The sequence below is a fragment of the Halichoerus grypus genome, chromosome 4 (genome assembly GCF_964656455.1).
Source record: "Halichoerus grypus chromosome 4, mHalGry1.hap1.1, whole genome shotgun sequence".
NCBI lineage: Eukaryota > Metazoa > Chordata > Mammalia > Carnivora > Phocidae > Halichoerus > Halichoerus grypus.
In genome coordinates, this window is record NC_135715.1 from 73,726,431 (window position 1) to 73,739,304 (window position 12,874).

Genomic DNA, 12,874 nt, shown 5'->3' on the forward strand with positions numbered 1-12,874 from the left:
TGGCAACGGAACTGACAGCATATAATTAGAAATTATAAAATGGCAGGTGAACTGGTAAATATGAATAGTAAGAAGAGCAGAAGAAATCAAGAATGCAATTCAGCGGGTTGTAGTTTTCTTAAACAGAAGGACAGTATTTAGCCAAAAGAGAAAGAACACGGTGCAGTAAGGGAAGGGCTTCTTTTCTTTGACGGCGGAGCGTGAAACTCTGGAAGGAATGGAGATGTGGTATTAGATGAGCAGAGCCTGGAAAGATGCGGGTGCCAGGATGCCAGTGGGGGGCACCCCTGGAGGGAGCGCGGCCTCGTGAGGGTGGCGGCCACACGGGCCACAGGCATTAGTAAGGACAGCGGCGCGTCCCCGGCCCAGGCTACAGGCCAGCTCCGGGACGCATGGGATCAGAAAAGGGGCTGCGCGACCTGTCAGGGCAGCCAAAGCAGGGCAGGCAAGCTGAGGCCGGGGTCCAGGAGAGCAACGTGACGAACCCTCTGGGCACCGTGTCCTCGGTGGCGCCCCCTGCCTGCGCCAGCTCCTTGGCGTCACTCATGAACTCAATGCCCATTTTCCTTCTCTCCCACTCCTCTCTTCTTGTCCTTACTCTTCTCACATGTATTTGCTGGCTTCTGTGAGGGGTCAGCTTGTGTCTCTCTCTCTGGAGGAAACAGGCAAACACACATTGGGGATGTAGAGGGCGGGACGGGGAAGACACCAACCGAGTTTCTATCTTTGAAACTCAGACAGTAGCTTCCCTAACCGGAGCATCACACAGCAGAGAAAACCATCCTAAATGACAAGAGGCTGCTTTTTTTTGCTTTGTTTCTTCCCTGATTGCAGTATAATAATAATTGGCAACTCACTTTTTTCCTTCCTCAATTGCAGCATAAATTCTAGATTACGGTGTGCATAGGAGTATGTCTTTTGAACAATGCAAACTATGCAAGGGAGTTAAAAATATTTAAAATTTAAAAAATTTTAATGGGAGAAGAACCTGACCTGGCTTTAGATTTAGCACATTTTAAAAACATAAATACCTAAAACTCTGGAGTCACTGGTGACGTGTGCTTGACTCTGTGTGTGGGCCTATGTCACAGATTGTGTGTACAACTTTCTCAAGGAAACAAAGTTATCTAGTAAAATGCAGAGTGCTTCTGATGAGAAGAGGAGCCAGAAATTGTAAACACTGTGGCATGATTCAGAGTGCTACCTTCATAAAGTGGCTTTGTGACAGAGCCCCAACGGAGCCCAGAGAAAGGGGAAGACCTGATGGAGGAGGGAGTAAGGAGCAGGCAGTGAGCATCTGAGGACCAGAACTGCAGCTGGAGAGTTCCAGAGGGCAGGGCTCTGGGGAAGGGTGGGTTCGAGAGGGGCTGCTCGGTGAGGGGGGCACCAGCGGGCTGAAGGAGAGGTGGAGAGTCAGGGGCCTGCTGGGGGACAGAGACCCCCACAGGAAGTTAGCAATCAGCCACAGAAGATGCTGTACCAACATGGAGATGAGTGGGATGATGCTGAGGCGTCATGATCGGCACTAATTATCTGTCACAGAAAAGAACTGGTAAGAGTGAAGACCACGTGGAGAAAGGAGGAAGGAAGTGTAGGCAGTGGAGACTCAGTGGGAGAATCAAAAGACTCCCCTGGGGTCTTGGGGGCGGACAGGTGGGCAGCCGGACAGCTGTAGCACGGGGCGCAGGAAAGGAGGACATGAGTACAAGGACACTGGGCTGGAGGTCTCACACCGCCTGATAATGGCGAGAGAGGGCAGTAGGGAAGCATGTCCATTCTCATCCTAAATTTACGCTTACAATCAAACCATTCCTGATCTACAGAGAAAGCAAAATTTTATGGTTAGTTTACATGGATTGGGTTAAAACAGATTACTTACATGAACAGATCATACACATGCCATGAAATCTGGTATTTAACTGTTGTCCCCCATACATCCATTACAAACCATGTTTCTAAGTAACGCTTAAAACATAAATATGAAATAACAGAAGTCAAAAGACAGAAAACAGAGCATGACTTCAATTTTGTAAAAGAAAAACATATATATGTACAGAAAAACGACCAAAGAAATACGCTAAAATGCAAACCAGTGGTTTCTCTGGATGATAGGATTATGGATAAGATTTTAATTTTTCTCTGTCATTTCCAAATATAAGAAGTTCATCTTATTTTATAATAAGAAAAAAGTGATATACTTCAGTAAAATAAAAAATAAAAGATTCTAAATTAAGGGATAGGATCCAAGTACAATGATGAATTTTAATCTATTATCTGGTACACGCAGATAGTAAGAGGCCACAGGAAATAGGATTTACGTTCTGAAAAATAAGAGAAATGAATATCTATCTAAACAACATAAATACAAAGGCAGAATACTAAATAATCTCAGTAATCATCAATTTTATACCCAACATGGAAAAACTGAATCTCAGATGCTAGAATGAATAGCAATCATTCAACTGTGGGATTAAAAAAAATCATTTTTCCATCTGTACCTACTTAAATAAGAATATATATGGAGTATTATAAAATAAAGTGTAAGTTTTACATGAGTAAATAATCACAAATTAGTTGGGGAAAAAAAAAACCCAAAAAACACCCTGGGGGCTATCTATCATATTCAAGTACCCCTCCTCACCCCAAGACCTGTGAGCAAACCTGAATCATCATTATTATTTTCTATGGAAATGGAAGGACATAGAGATTCACACTTGACATGAATGCTCAGTTACAGCTCCAGTAATTCCCTAGTACTGAACAGATAACAGCTTGTACAGAAAAACTGCCTAGAACTTGCCTCCTAGCATAGCCAACCAATGACTGACAGCCCTTCTGGGGTAGGGATATTTCTGGGCACGGTAATTACCAAATATGAAATATCTTCTGTGTGCAGAGTCTATGTTAGACACTGAGGTTATAGAGATAAAAATTAAGAAAAAAGGACACAGATATAACGTAAGGTCCAGGTTGTTGCTGTTTTTGAAACATTCTTGAGTCACGTAAGAATTTTCTATTCAAATTCTGAAATGCTGACGGAAGACTCTGAGGCTTCTGGCCAGTGGAAGACCACGACCTTACACAAGCAGAGACAGGAAATTAAAGCAGAAGTACAAACTGACTAGTGAGTCTCTGTTGTTCCATGAGTCCCTTTTGCAACAAATGTGACTTAGTGACCACATCATTCACACCTGCAAGGAATATTTTTACTTAAATGCTTACAAATTCTTAAAGTAACTCCAACAGAATTCTTCTCCTGAAATTAGAACACATAAGATTAGTAAATGGAAGAAATAACTATCTCTTTTGCTCATCAGTCTTAGAAAAGGTTTCCAAAAAGAATAATAAAGTTCCATCTTAGGCACATCAATTACCATCTGCTAGTTTTTTTTTAGTTTGATTATCAAGTGGCAAAGCAAATTCAACACTCTAAGCTAAAGAGGGAGAGAAAGGATTAAATGATTATTAAGATAAAAATGTAAGCCACTGGTAGTTACTGAGCCCAAATTTAGCATCGATGTTAAAAACACTACATCTAGGTTAGTGGAACAAAAAACTTGAGTCAGAGTGATGGAAAATCATACAAAGTAACCCAATGTAAAATGAAACTGCTTTCAAGTATTATTTCAAAATCAAAAAATACGTATCATTAATTTTTAAGGAAAGTTTTTGAAACATATCGCAGGCCACATAAACACCAAAGCCACTGGTGTGTTTCCAACACATAATAAAACCAAGTACTACGCGGAGGCTTTGCTACAACACACGCACACACACCTAGTGTCTGGGGACAGGGATCCCTCGGAAGACGCTCCGTGGTACACACTCTGAGAGAGCCTGTTGTCGGGTCTAAGCTCTTTGTCATATGCCATCATACTCCACTCCTGGCGCCTGTTTCTGGCCTTCCTAACCTTTTTCACCTCCCGGGTTGTGCCATCTATACGCTTTTGCTCCTGATGTCCAGGAAGAGAAAGCAAGCATGCCGAGACAGAAGGGAAAGGAAAAGAGCAGGTTAAATGCAGTTGTAATGCACGGGAACCAAGCCCGGCGTGCAGACAAGAGACATTCCCATTTCAGATCACACTAACGTTAAGAAAATTCTAACACAGTATATATGCTCTTACCTGACACAGACCCAGCGGTGGTAACTGATACTTAACCATTTAACCTAAATAAACAGAAGCTACACTGTGGCAGCTAACCTCCAGGAGTCACTTACCATCATTTCTGGTAAAGAATTCGCATCTTACTAGGTTTTTTGCTTGTTTTAAATGTACTAGATCTTTTAGATCTGCATTATATAGATGAGTGTCTGAGATACAGACTAATCATGTCCTACCAGTACACAATTTCAACTGAATTGTTAATATGCAATCATCTTTTCACAAAATCACTCAAAATACTCCACTGCCAGTTTCTAAAAGATTGTTACAGAATATTTAAGCTAATCCTGCAACTAGCTTAACATAGAACAAAAACATGATAAGAACTTACCTTCCCATACAGAGAATCAGTCTTGCTCCAGCCCTACTTTGCTGGCAAAAACGTATCCGATAAAAACTTGGGTCCTATATCGGTGTTTCTTTAAAGGTGAGGACAGTTATTCCTACATGTGTATGTGTTTTTCGTACTTCCCAAATAAGAGGTTATGGTCTTTAAAGATGAGAACTACGTGCTTTTAACTCCTACACTCCCGTTAAAGTACCTCCGCACACAGCTTCACACAGAGTACACACTCGCAAATGCTGACTAAGCGATCAGATCCGGGTGAGCTTATGGTGCTCACGACAACGTCTCAGGCACCGTGTCAGGCGCTGATGATGCAAACAGCAGACAAACACAAAAGACAAGGAACTGGCCTTCATGGAGCTTGCAATGCAGTGGGGGAGGCCCACAAAATCACACAAACAAATGTACAGGTATAGCATATGGTAAAACGCCAATGCATCGTTTACTGAATGCTGCCTTGCATGGAAGTCAGGGAGTGTCCTGGAGGCACTGTGACAAGCTCTGTTGTGTGGGCAGGCACCCATTCGGCAAAGGGGTCAGGTGCACGGCCAGAGGAGAGAGAATGTGCGCTGGCTCTGAGGAGGGGGGACGGCAGCACATCGGGAGGAATGAAAGAAGGTCATGGGGAGTTAGGGGGAATGCCTCCTGCGATCTAAAAGGTAGGCCGGACCTCACAGGCTGGGGCAAAAGTGTTGTTCTTTATCCCCAGAGCAATGGGAAACCACGGAAGGTGAGGAGGGAGGGCTGACACGCTGCGGAGGCATTTGAGAAGATCCCTCCAGGTTGTGGAGAACAGATTCCAAAGGGGGAAGGCAGGTCCTTGAAAGGGTGGCTGGTGGCTCATGGTGGGGACCGGGACAGAGCTGGACTGTTGGCAGAGGGATGCGGGAGGCCTGGGTGAGGTACTGGCAGAGGATGTGAACATGGAATTCACAGAACATATATAAATGCTTAATAAAGATATGAAAAGGAATGTAATGCAAATGAGATTTTTGGGGGGCGGGGGGGATGAGTGCATCAAAAAAAGTAATAATGATATGCAGGTCTGGAAGAAGTCTGTTAAGAGCATAAACTGGTTCAGTCTTTTAATGGTCGGGCAATATGATGGTATCTTTCAAAATTTAAAGCTCAGATTTGTTTTCTAGAAGTTTACCCAGAAGACATATCTGCACGTGAGTCACGTAGTATCACAGTACTGTTAAGCAACTATTCACAAACCACTGAAATATGTCCTAATACAGTGAGGGGTAGTTTATGTAGCATGCATACCTCGGAATACTATACAACTATTAAAAAGAACAGAGAACATCTTTAATTATGTCAATATATGTGTATGTCTGCATGTGCGTGTGTATAAGTCATGTGTAGTACAATTCTATGCATGTAAAAGTACTTTGTGAAATGTATGCATATATTTATGAATGCTTAAAAGGTCTAAAAATGTGTACACTCAATCATTACTAGTGATTGGTGATACCTGGGGAAGGGGGAAACCTATCCCCAAATTTTCTAAACTAATGTATTTACTTCAGTGTAATGTGAGCATTTTACAACTAGCATGCATTGTCTGTATACTTGTAGAAACCAAAAGGAGAGAGATTTCAACAGATTTCAACACACGTCCTAATTAAGAACCACTGTATTAATCAGTAACTGTCACCCTTACTTTTAATAAAAGACGTATGCTGAAGTATTTAGATAAAGTGTTATGATTATCTACAACTTTCTTTACAGAGGTTCAGTCTCCAAATCTACCAATCATCATGCACATGACACACACACACACACAAACTGACTATGAAAAGGGTTCACAGTGATGCATTTGTACTCCAACTACACTGGCTTTGTATGAATGTGCCCACTGTCTCCTAGCCTGGGATGATCCTAGCTGCTTCTACCTCAAACGCTCCTCGATTCTGAAGCACCCCACACCTCCTCTGCCCCCAACTCCTCCAGCATCCCTTTTTATGCACGCATGTGCGTGCGCATGCACACACACACACACACACACACACACACACACACACACACTGACTCTGCTTAGCTGACTTCTAACTCCCCACTGTTGGAACTCAGTGAATGACACCACTTCACCTACACGGTTACCCGCCCCCCCCACCTTGTCACCTCACCCACCGCACACCATACTTTTCCTTCACAACATTTACCAGGCACTGTAACTACACACTTACAACTACATATTTATTTGCATCATTTAAAAAATGTTTTTTAAACCAGCAAACTAAGGAAACCAAGTTTAGAAACAATGGATTTCTCATCCCCAAATTTTCTAAACTAACTTTTCCTTCAGAGAGACTTTTCAGCTCCAAACTGAAAGTAACCTGCATTTCTGAAATCCTAGGAAATGAAGGATAGCTGGTCCCAGTTTCTATTCCTACATAATAAAAGCATATTTGTATTAGAATTTTCAAAATTCTTTCCCTCTTTATGAGTTCCAGTGGGCTGCATGATTACTTAATGTTTGTTTCCCCCACTACATTGTAATCTCCATGAGGGTGATAATCCTTTCCCACCACTGTTTATCCAGCATTTAGAAGGCATTCAAAAAACATTATTATATAAGTGAATAAGAAATTCTTATCAGAATTTTATGCGTTGGAGGAATGTGTAATGAGACAAAACAGCCCAGGAAATGGTATAATTTTGAAGACATGATAATCATCCATAGACTAAGACTGTTTTCCCCTGAAGAACACTGCTGAAAAAATTAGGTATTTTTGCTTAAAGTATCACTGAGAAGGGAAACCTAGAAGACCATTTAAAAGGACAGGCAGGTTTTAAAGGAATATAGTCTTAAATCCCTGTTAGTATAAAAAGGTATAGGGACCAACCGGCCTCTAGATATCTGTTTCTTTTCCAGTCAAGAGATTAGGATCTTTCTTTTCTTCACTTAAATACTTTATACTTTCTTCACTTGAATACTTTTCCCCTTCAACACTCAGCAGCTCTTCCAAGATTTCCCCATTCATCTCCCCACCCACAGTACAAGGAGAGAGCATGAATAACCAACCTTTACAATTCTTTCCTGAATTTCGGTGGGAACATCTTACACTTGTAGTCTGCAAACTGTTTCTATGTTCCCTTTCTTAAATCCTGTTTTCAAATCTCACATTTTCTTCCATCCCAAACTGTTGCTTCCATGGGGCCAGTACATCGAGATGCCTCCAAACATTAAGGTCACTAACCCACAACATGCTAAGAATTTGTCTTAACGAAAGCACTCTAAGATTTGTCAAGCAAACCAGGTGCTCATTTTTAAAAACATAGTTTACATGTAAAAGTCTTAGCAAATATTTGCCTTTGGAGAATTAACTCTCAGGAGGTTAAGTCTAATTTCTGGGTGCTAAAGAGGGGAAGTTCTTAAGATAGAAGTCCCTAAACCTGAGCAGAGTGTGATTATTCTTCTAAGAGTGCTCATAATGGGGATGTTTCTCAACCTTCAGACTTGCAAGTCACTTGCCTACTACACCCCACCAAAAGGAATTTCATTTTTTGGTAAACACTATGCCCTAAATGTACAGATCACACACGCTTTTCAATCCAATATGAACATCTCCTTAATGTTAATTATAGCGAGATGGCAACACACCAATTAAGAATGCTTTAAAGAGATGAGAGCAGGTCATTATATCTGATATGAAATGTTGACTGCTTTGTTAAATTTAAAGAGCAGGAGAAAAGTTATAAAACATGGTTACAAACAAAACTTCTGGTCACTACTTCTATTCAAGCAAAGCAAGTATTAGGGAACAAATCAGGCAGTATTTACTGAAAAACAGTATTACTGTGTTAGATTAAACTGTCAGTATCTTCATGTAAAAAATGAAACCTGTACTTCTGCACTAAATCCAACATCTCAACCATTTACATAAAGGACTTACTGACTTTTTTCCAAATAGGGATCTCATTTAAATGTTGATTCATGAGTTCCCGTACTAGAATTATTTACCTTTTGACGCCTCTTCTCCTTCCTTTTGTCTTCTGTGTCCTGCAGCATTTTTTCTTTCCAGAGGTCAAAGAAATAGGAAGGATCAGTGTAGAACTTCAGCCCATCCTTTTTATCATCTCTGTAAATCAATGTAGCACAAGTTGGGGGAAAAGGCTGTTAGACATTTTCATGTGGAATGAATATTCACTTAATTTAACTCATGAGATGGTAACATCTACATGGGGCACTTTGGCTGTCCTACACATTAAGTCTCTCTAATCTCCTTATTTGAAAAAAAAAGAAAAGGTGAACATGCAAGAACAGTAACTTTTTCTAGAATAATTACATAAAAAGTACTCTTGCCAGTTCAGATTTAAGTACAGAAAAGTGCCTCAAAATCACAATATGGCTCATAAACAATGATAACTGATACCTCAATTATTTCAGGAAATGTTTTGTTTATTCCAACAGGAGTCATACATAGAGATGAATGGATTCTTGGTGTGTACAGATATTCACCTCTACTCTGGAGCTTCAATATTATCAGGATAAAAATTAGTAAGGATGCTGTCCCTTTTATCAGGTTGGCCCAACATCTATAAATTCAATTCGGAAAGAAGCAAAATGTTCCCAGTGTATTAAGTGTGATGGAAGGTGAAGTAACCTACAAAGAGAATTCACTCGTGGCATTTCACTTTCAAGTCCTGCTACAACCACTGTGGTCTAAAGACTATTTCAAGGATTTATATAAGTTATTCATCTATCATAAAACCAATACAAGTCCCAAGTTGTAACATAAATCAATAGGAAGGCTCAAAATAATCCTAACACGAACTAAACGCTCTATAAGACTAATGCTTTAAAAAAGTATCTGGCCTGTAGATTACCTTCAAGAGGAAGCAGAGCATTTACATTTCAAATCAGTGTTTCAGTAAGTCATTTACGGCACAGAGAAAAGCAAAATGAAATGAGGCACAGTGAGGTGAGCATAAGAAAGAGTTTATGCCCAAACAGTCAAAGAAAACTAACTGAATGAGTCCAGGGGAAAATCCTGCCTGCCGGTCCCTGATGTTCCTGCTATGCCACGTTCATCACAAACTAAGGCCCAGGTTCCTATAGGGGTTACTCTGGCCCATCGACCGTCTGAAAATCACTAACCATGGCAATTCGCTTTACACTTCAATCTTTATTACTTGAAAACCTTCTTTTCCTTTCCAAGTTTCCTAACTGATAGGAGACCTGCATTATAGAGATTTTATTAATACATTACTGTGAAAAATATAGTCTCCCTAAGATACCAGGCCTTCTGAATGGACTGAGGATACAGAAAAGCTGAACAGTAACTTGCTACAAAATTTAAGACATAAAATGCACAGTTACTTGCTACAAAATTTAAGACATATAAAATCAAGTTTTCTTAAAAAAGGGGAGTTAATACTTTAATGAAGGCAGAAGCTCATGTCAATAAACAAATTTTAATCTCAACATAAGAATATAAGCAGCAATGTCCTATGTTGATAGCAACCAATACTTCATTTTCCAGTCATGTTGTAATGCTCATATATTAACACGGTCTTTAGTGTTTTATATACCTCAAATACTACTTTACTGTCAAAAAGTACATTTGAGTTAGCACTGCTATTCTTAAACACACTACTAAAAAGTCAGACATTTTTATTTTCCATAAAACTGAACATACACATACAATATATATGAAAGTCAATTCATTTTTTATACAATTAAAATTTGTCTATCACTACAAGTATCTAATCATGATCTCGATTCATCAAATGTAAGTGGTCCACTGAGTTTTACAGGCTTTTTCCTTTAGAACAGAATATTTAGTGAGGTGTCTTAGGAAAGTTTTAATAGGCCTGCCCTTGGGGCTTCTAGTGCTAAATAAAACTGAAATTGCCCCCCCCCCCCGAAAATGCCTATTGAATGAAAGCAAAAGCACAAGATAAAACATCAGGCTTATAATACTACTCCTCATGTAGATCATTAATTTTTAGATGAGTGTGCTAAAACTTCCAGAAAAGCATACTCATAGAAAGCTGTGGCCCACTGGCCCTCTCCCATCATAGTTTCCATGGGATTTCTATTACGTTTTCTCTCCGTGCTGAAAGAAAGGGATGCCGCTGAACTGCTGCTTTATTACCAGAGCTGCAACAGAGGGTGGGTCCAAACACCTCCCTTTGGACCCTGAGAAGGAACAGGAATTCAGACAAAAAAACCTCTGAGCACTCCCCCAGAAGGACCAAAGGCCCAAGATGGTGGCACCGGAAACAGAGAACCCACTCGATCGATGGTAAAGGGAGTCTGTCAGCCAGCGGAGCTAGTCCTGTGGGCCGTGAGGACACCCTCCACCACAGCCTGTGCTCATCAGAGGCTGAGGGCATGAGCTTACCTGGAGGGCAAAGGTGGAGAAGAACAAGCTGCACGATGAAGGACAGTGAGAAGATATGTGGAAAAGGGAGACGGGGATGAAGGTGACAAAATATGGAAAGAAAACACTAATGTGGTAAGAGGTAGGAGAGGTGTTTTTAACAAGCATTTTTAGTTTCTTAATATTAATTTTTTCCACTATTGATTTTCCATTCTTATTCTGGAAAGTTTGGTCCTGATACCGTGTCCCACCATTTTAGAGTAACAGGTTAATTTGTTGACTATATTATTCACTTGTAAAAACCCCTATTGCTGCAGCATACCTTTTTCTGAATTAAATAACAAATGTCCCTGCAGCGCTGAAATGCTGAGATAGGTATTTTGCTGCATTATAAATGAATTATGCAGTTCCTTTAAAGTGGACTTTGAATATAAGGAACAACATAAGCATACATAATACTATGCAATGTGTCCACTTCTACTTCAGATATCTACACTCAGGTATCTACAGAGGTAGCTACCTACTACAGATATCCATGAAAGCTAATATTAGAGCTCACACTTCTCTTGGTGAGTTTATCTCTATTTTGAAATATTAAACCTTTAACAATTCTGTACCGGTAAACTAATTTTGTTGTATATAATACCTGCAATTATATTCAAAGTTTGAAAAAACACGTCCACAGCACTGTCGTCCTCCCTCAGCTTATCTAGACTAAAAAGGCACTGGGAATGCATGAAGCCATACCTGTAAGGTGTAAGAATATTCAGAGGAGGTGGCTTATCACTCTGGTTGTAAATGTCAGCAACGGGATTAGGAATGCTGTTCTTTGAAACCACCTGCTGGTCTTGGACTGTGGAACTTTTGAAAGCTTTTTTCATGTTGATATCCTGTAGTGACACTATTTAGAAAAAAGCCCCCCAGGTTGAGTTATATTGAAATATTTTTAACTGTTTAGCAATAAGTCTCATTTGAGACACAATCACAAATAGAATTTATGATTCTAGAATAACAAAATCATGTTTTTATTGTTCATTTAAAACCATGCTTACATAGCATGTACATTCCTTCCTTCTTATAAATAACAGCTGTCTCTATAAAATGAAGACAAATCACGTCTTTTCTTCTTCTGTAGTGATCTAATTATTTCTTTGAACCTAGTATTAGAACATCATTCTTTATAATAGCATTTTTCAGAAACCACGCAGGAATATAGTTGAGTATAACAGGCATGTAAACACAAAGGTTTGGGTATCCTGGAGGAAAAAAATATTCAGTTAATACCAGTTGAATGTAATACATGTAGGCAATACGCCTGTAAAAAAATGCATGAAGTTTTACTGACACTAACATTAAGGAAAGATGGCAAGGCTTTTCAAAATACGTATAGTCCTAGAAATTAAGTAGCAGCATATAAAACTACACTCAGGGGTAAGAAAATCAGGGCTGATTATACCTATTTCTTGTGTTTGTGTAACACTTCACATCTCACGTATTAACTCATCTAACTTTGACAGAAACTTTTGAATTGGGCAACCTGGTCCATTAACCCACTTGACCAATGAAGCTGAGAGTCGGATGTTAGGTGACTCTTCCAAGATCACCCAGGGAGAAAAGGCAGACCCAAAATAGAACACAGATTTCCTAACTTGGTCAAATGTTTTTTCTACTATAAAATCCATGCAAAAGACAGAAATCAGATAAATCTTGAGTGGAAGGGATTTTAAAGATATGAGATACACTGTAAAATCTTAAGAACTCTAGTGTACAGATTAACCTTTTCCAGCACAAGGTTTATCACTGGTTTTCCAATTGCAAGATCCTACAAAAAAACTGAAGGAAGATGAATAAACACTAAAAATCATTTGTGATACCAATGTGAAAATGAATGACTGGCTTAAGATGCTAAAACTTCTTATTTGAATAGACCAAATAGCTATCCAAGGTTTTACTTTTTTCAAACAAGATAAATCTTAAAAATCAGATTAAAGAATGTATCATAATGGATATTAAAATTTCAATGCTCTACA

General features: G+C 39.7%; 1 protein-coding gene across 4 annotated transcripts in view; it reads right to left on the reverse strand.

Annotated features, from left to right (window-relative positions):
- Positions 1-12,874, reverse strand: part of WASF3 (WASP family member 3) — a 128,912-nt gene that overhangs the window by 8,127 nt on the left and 107,911 nt on the right. For 3 of the 4 annotated variants that reach the window (XM_036116970.2, XM_036116972.2, XM_036116969.2), the window contains 3 exons: positions 11,592-11,745; positions 8,480-8,597; positions 3,778-3,953 (listed from right to left, as the gene is read on the reverse strand). In XM_036116970.2, coding sequence (XP_035972863.1) covers positions 3,778-3,953; positions 8,480-8,597; positions 11,592-11,745 — 448 coding nt within the window. Of the gene's footprint in view, positions 1-485; positions 653-3,777; positions 3,954-8,479; positions 8,598-11,591; positions 11,746-12,874 lie in introns of all 4 variants that reach the window. The other variant, XM_036116971.2, reaches the window with a different exon arrangement.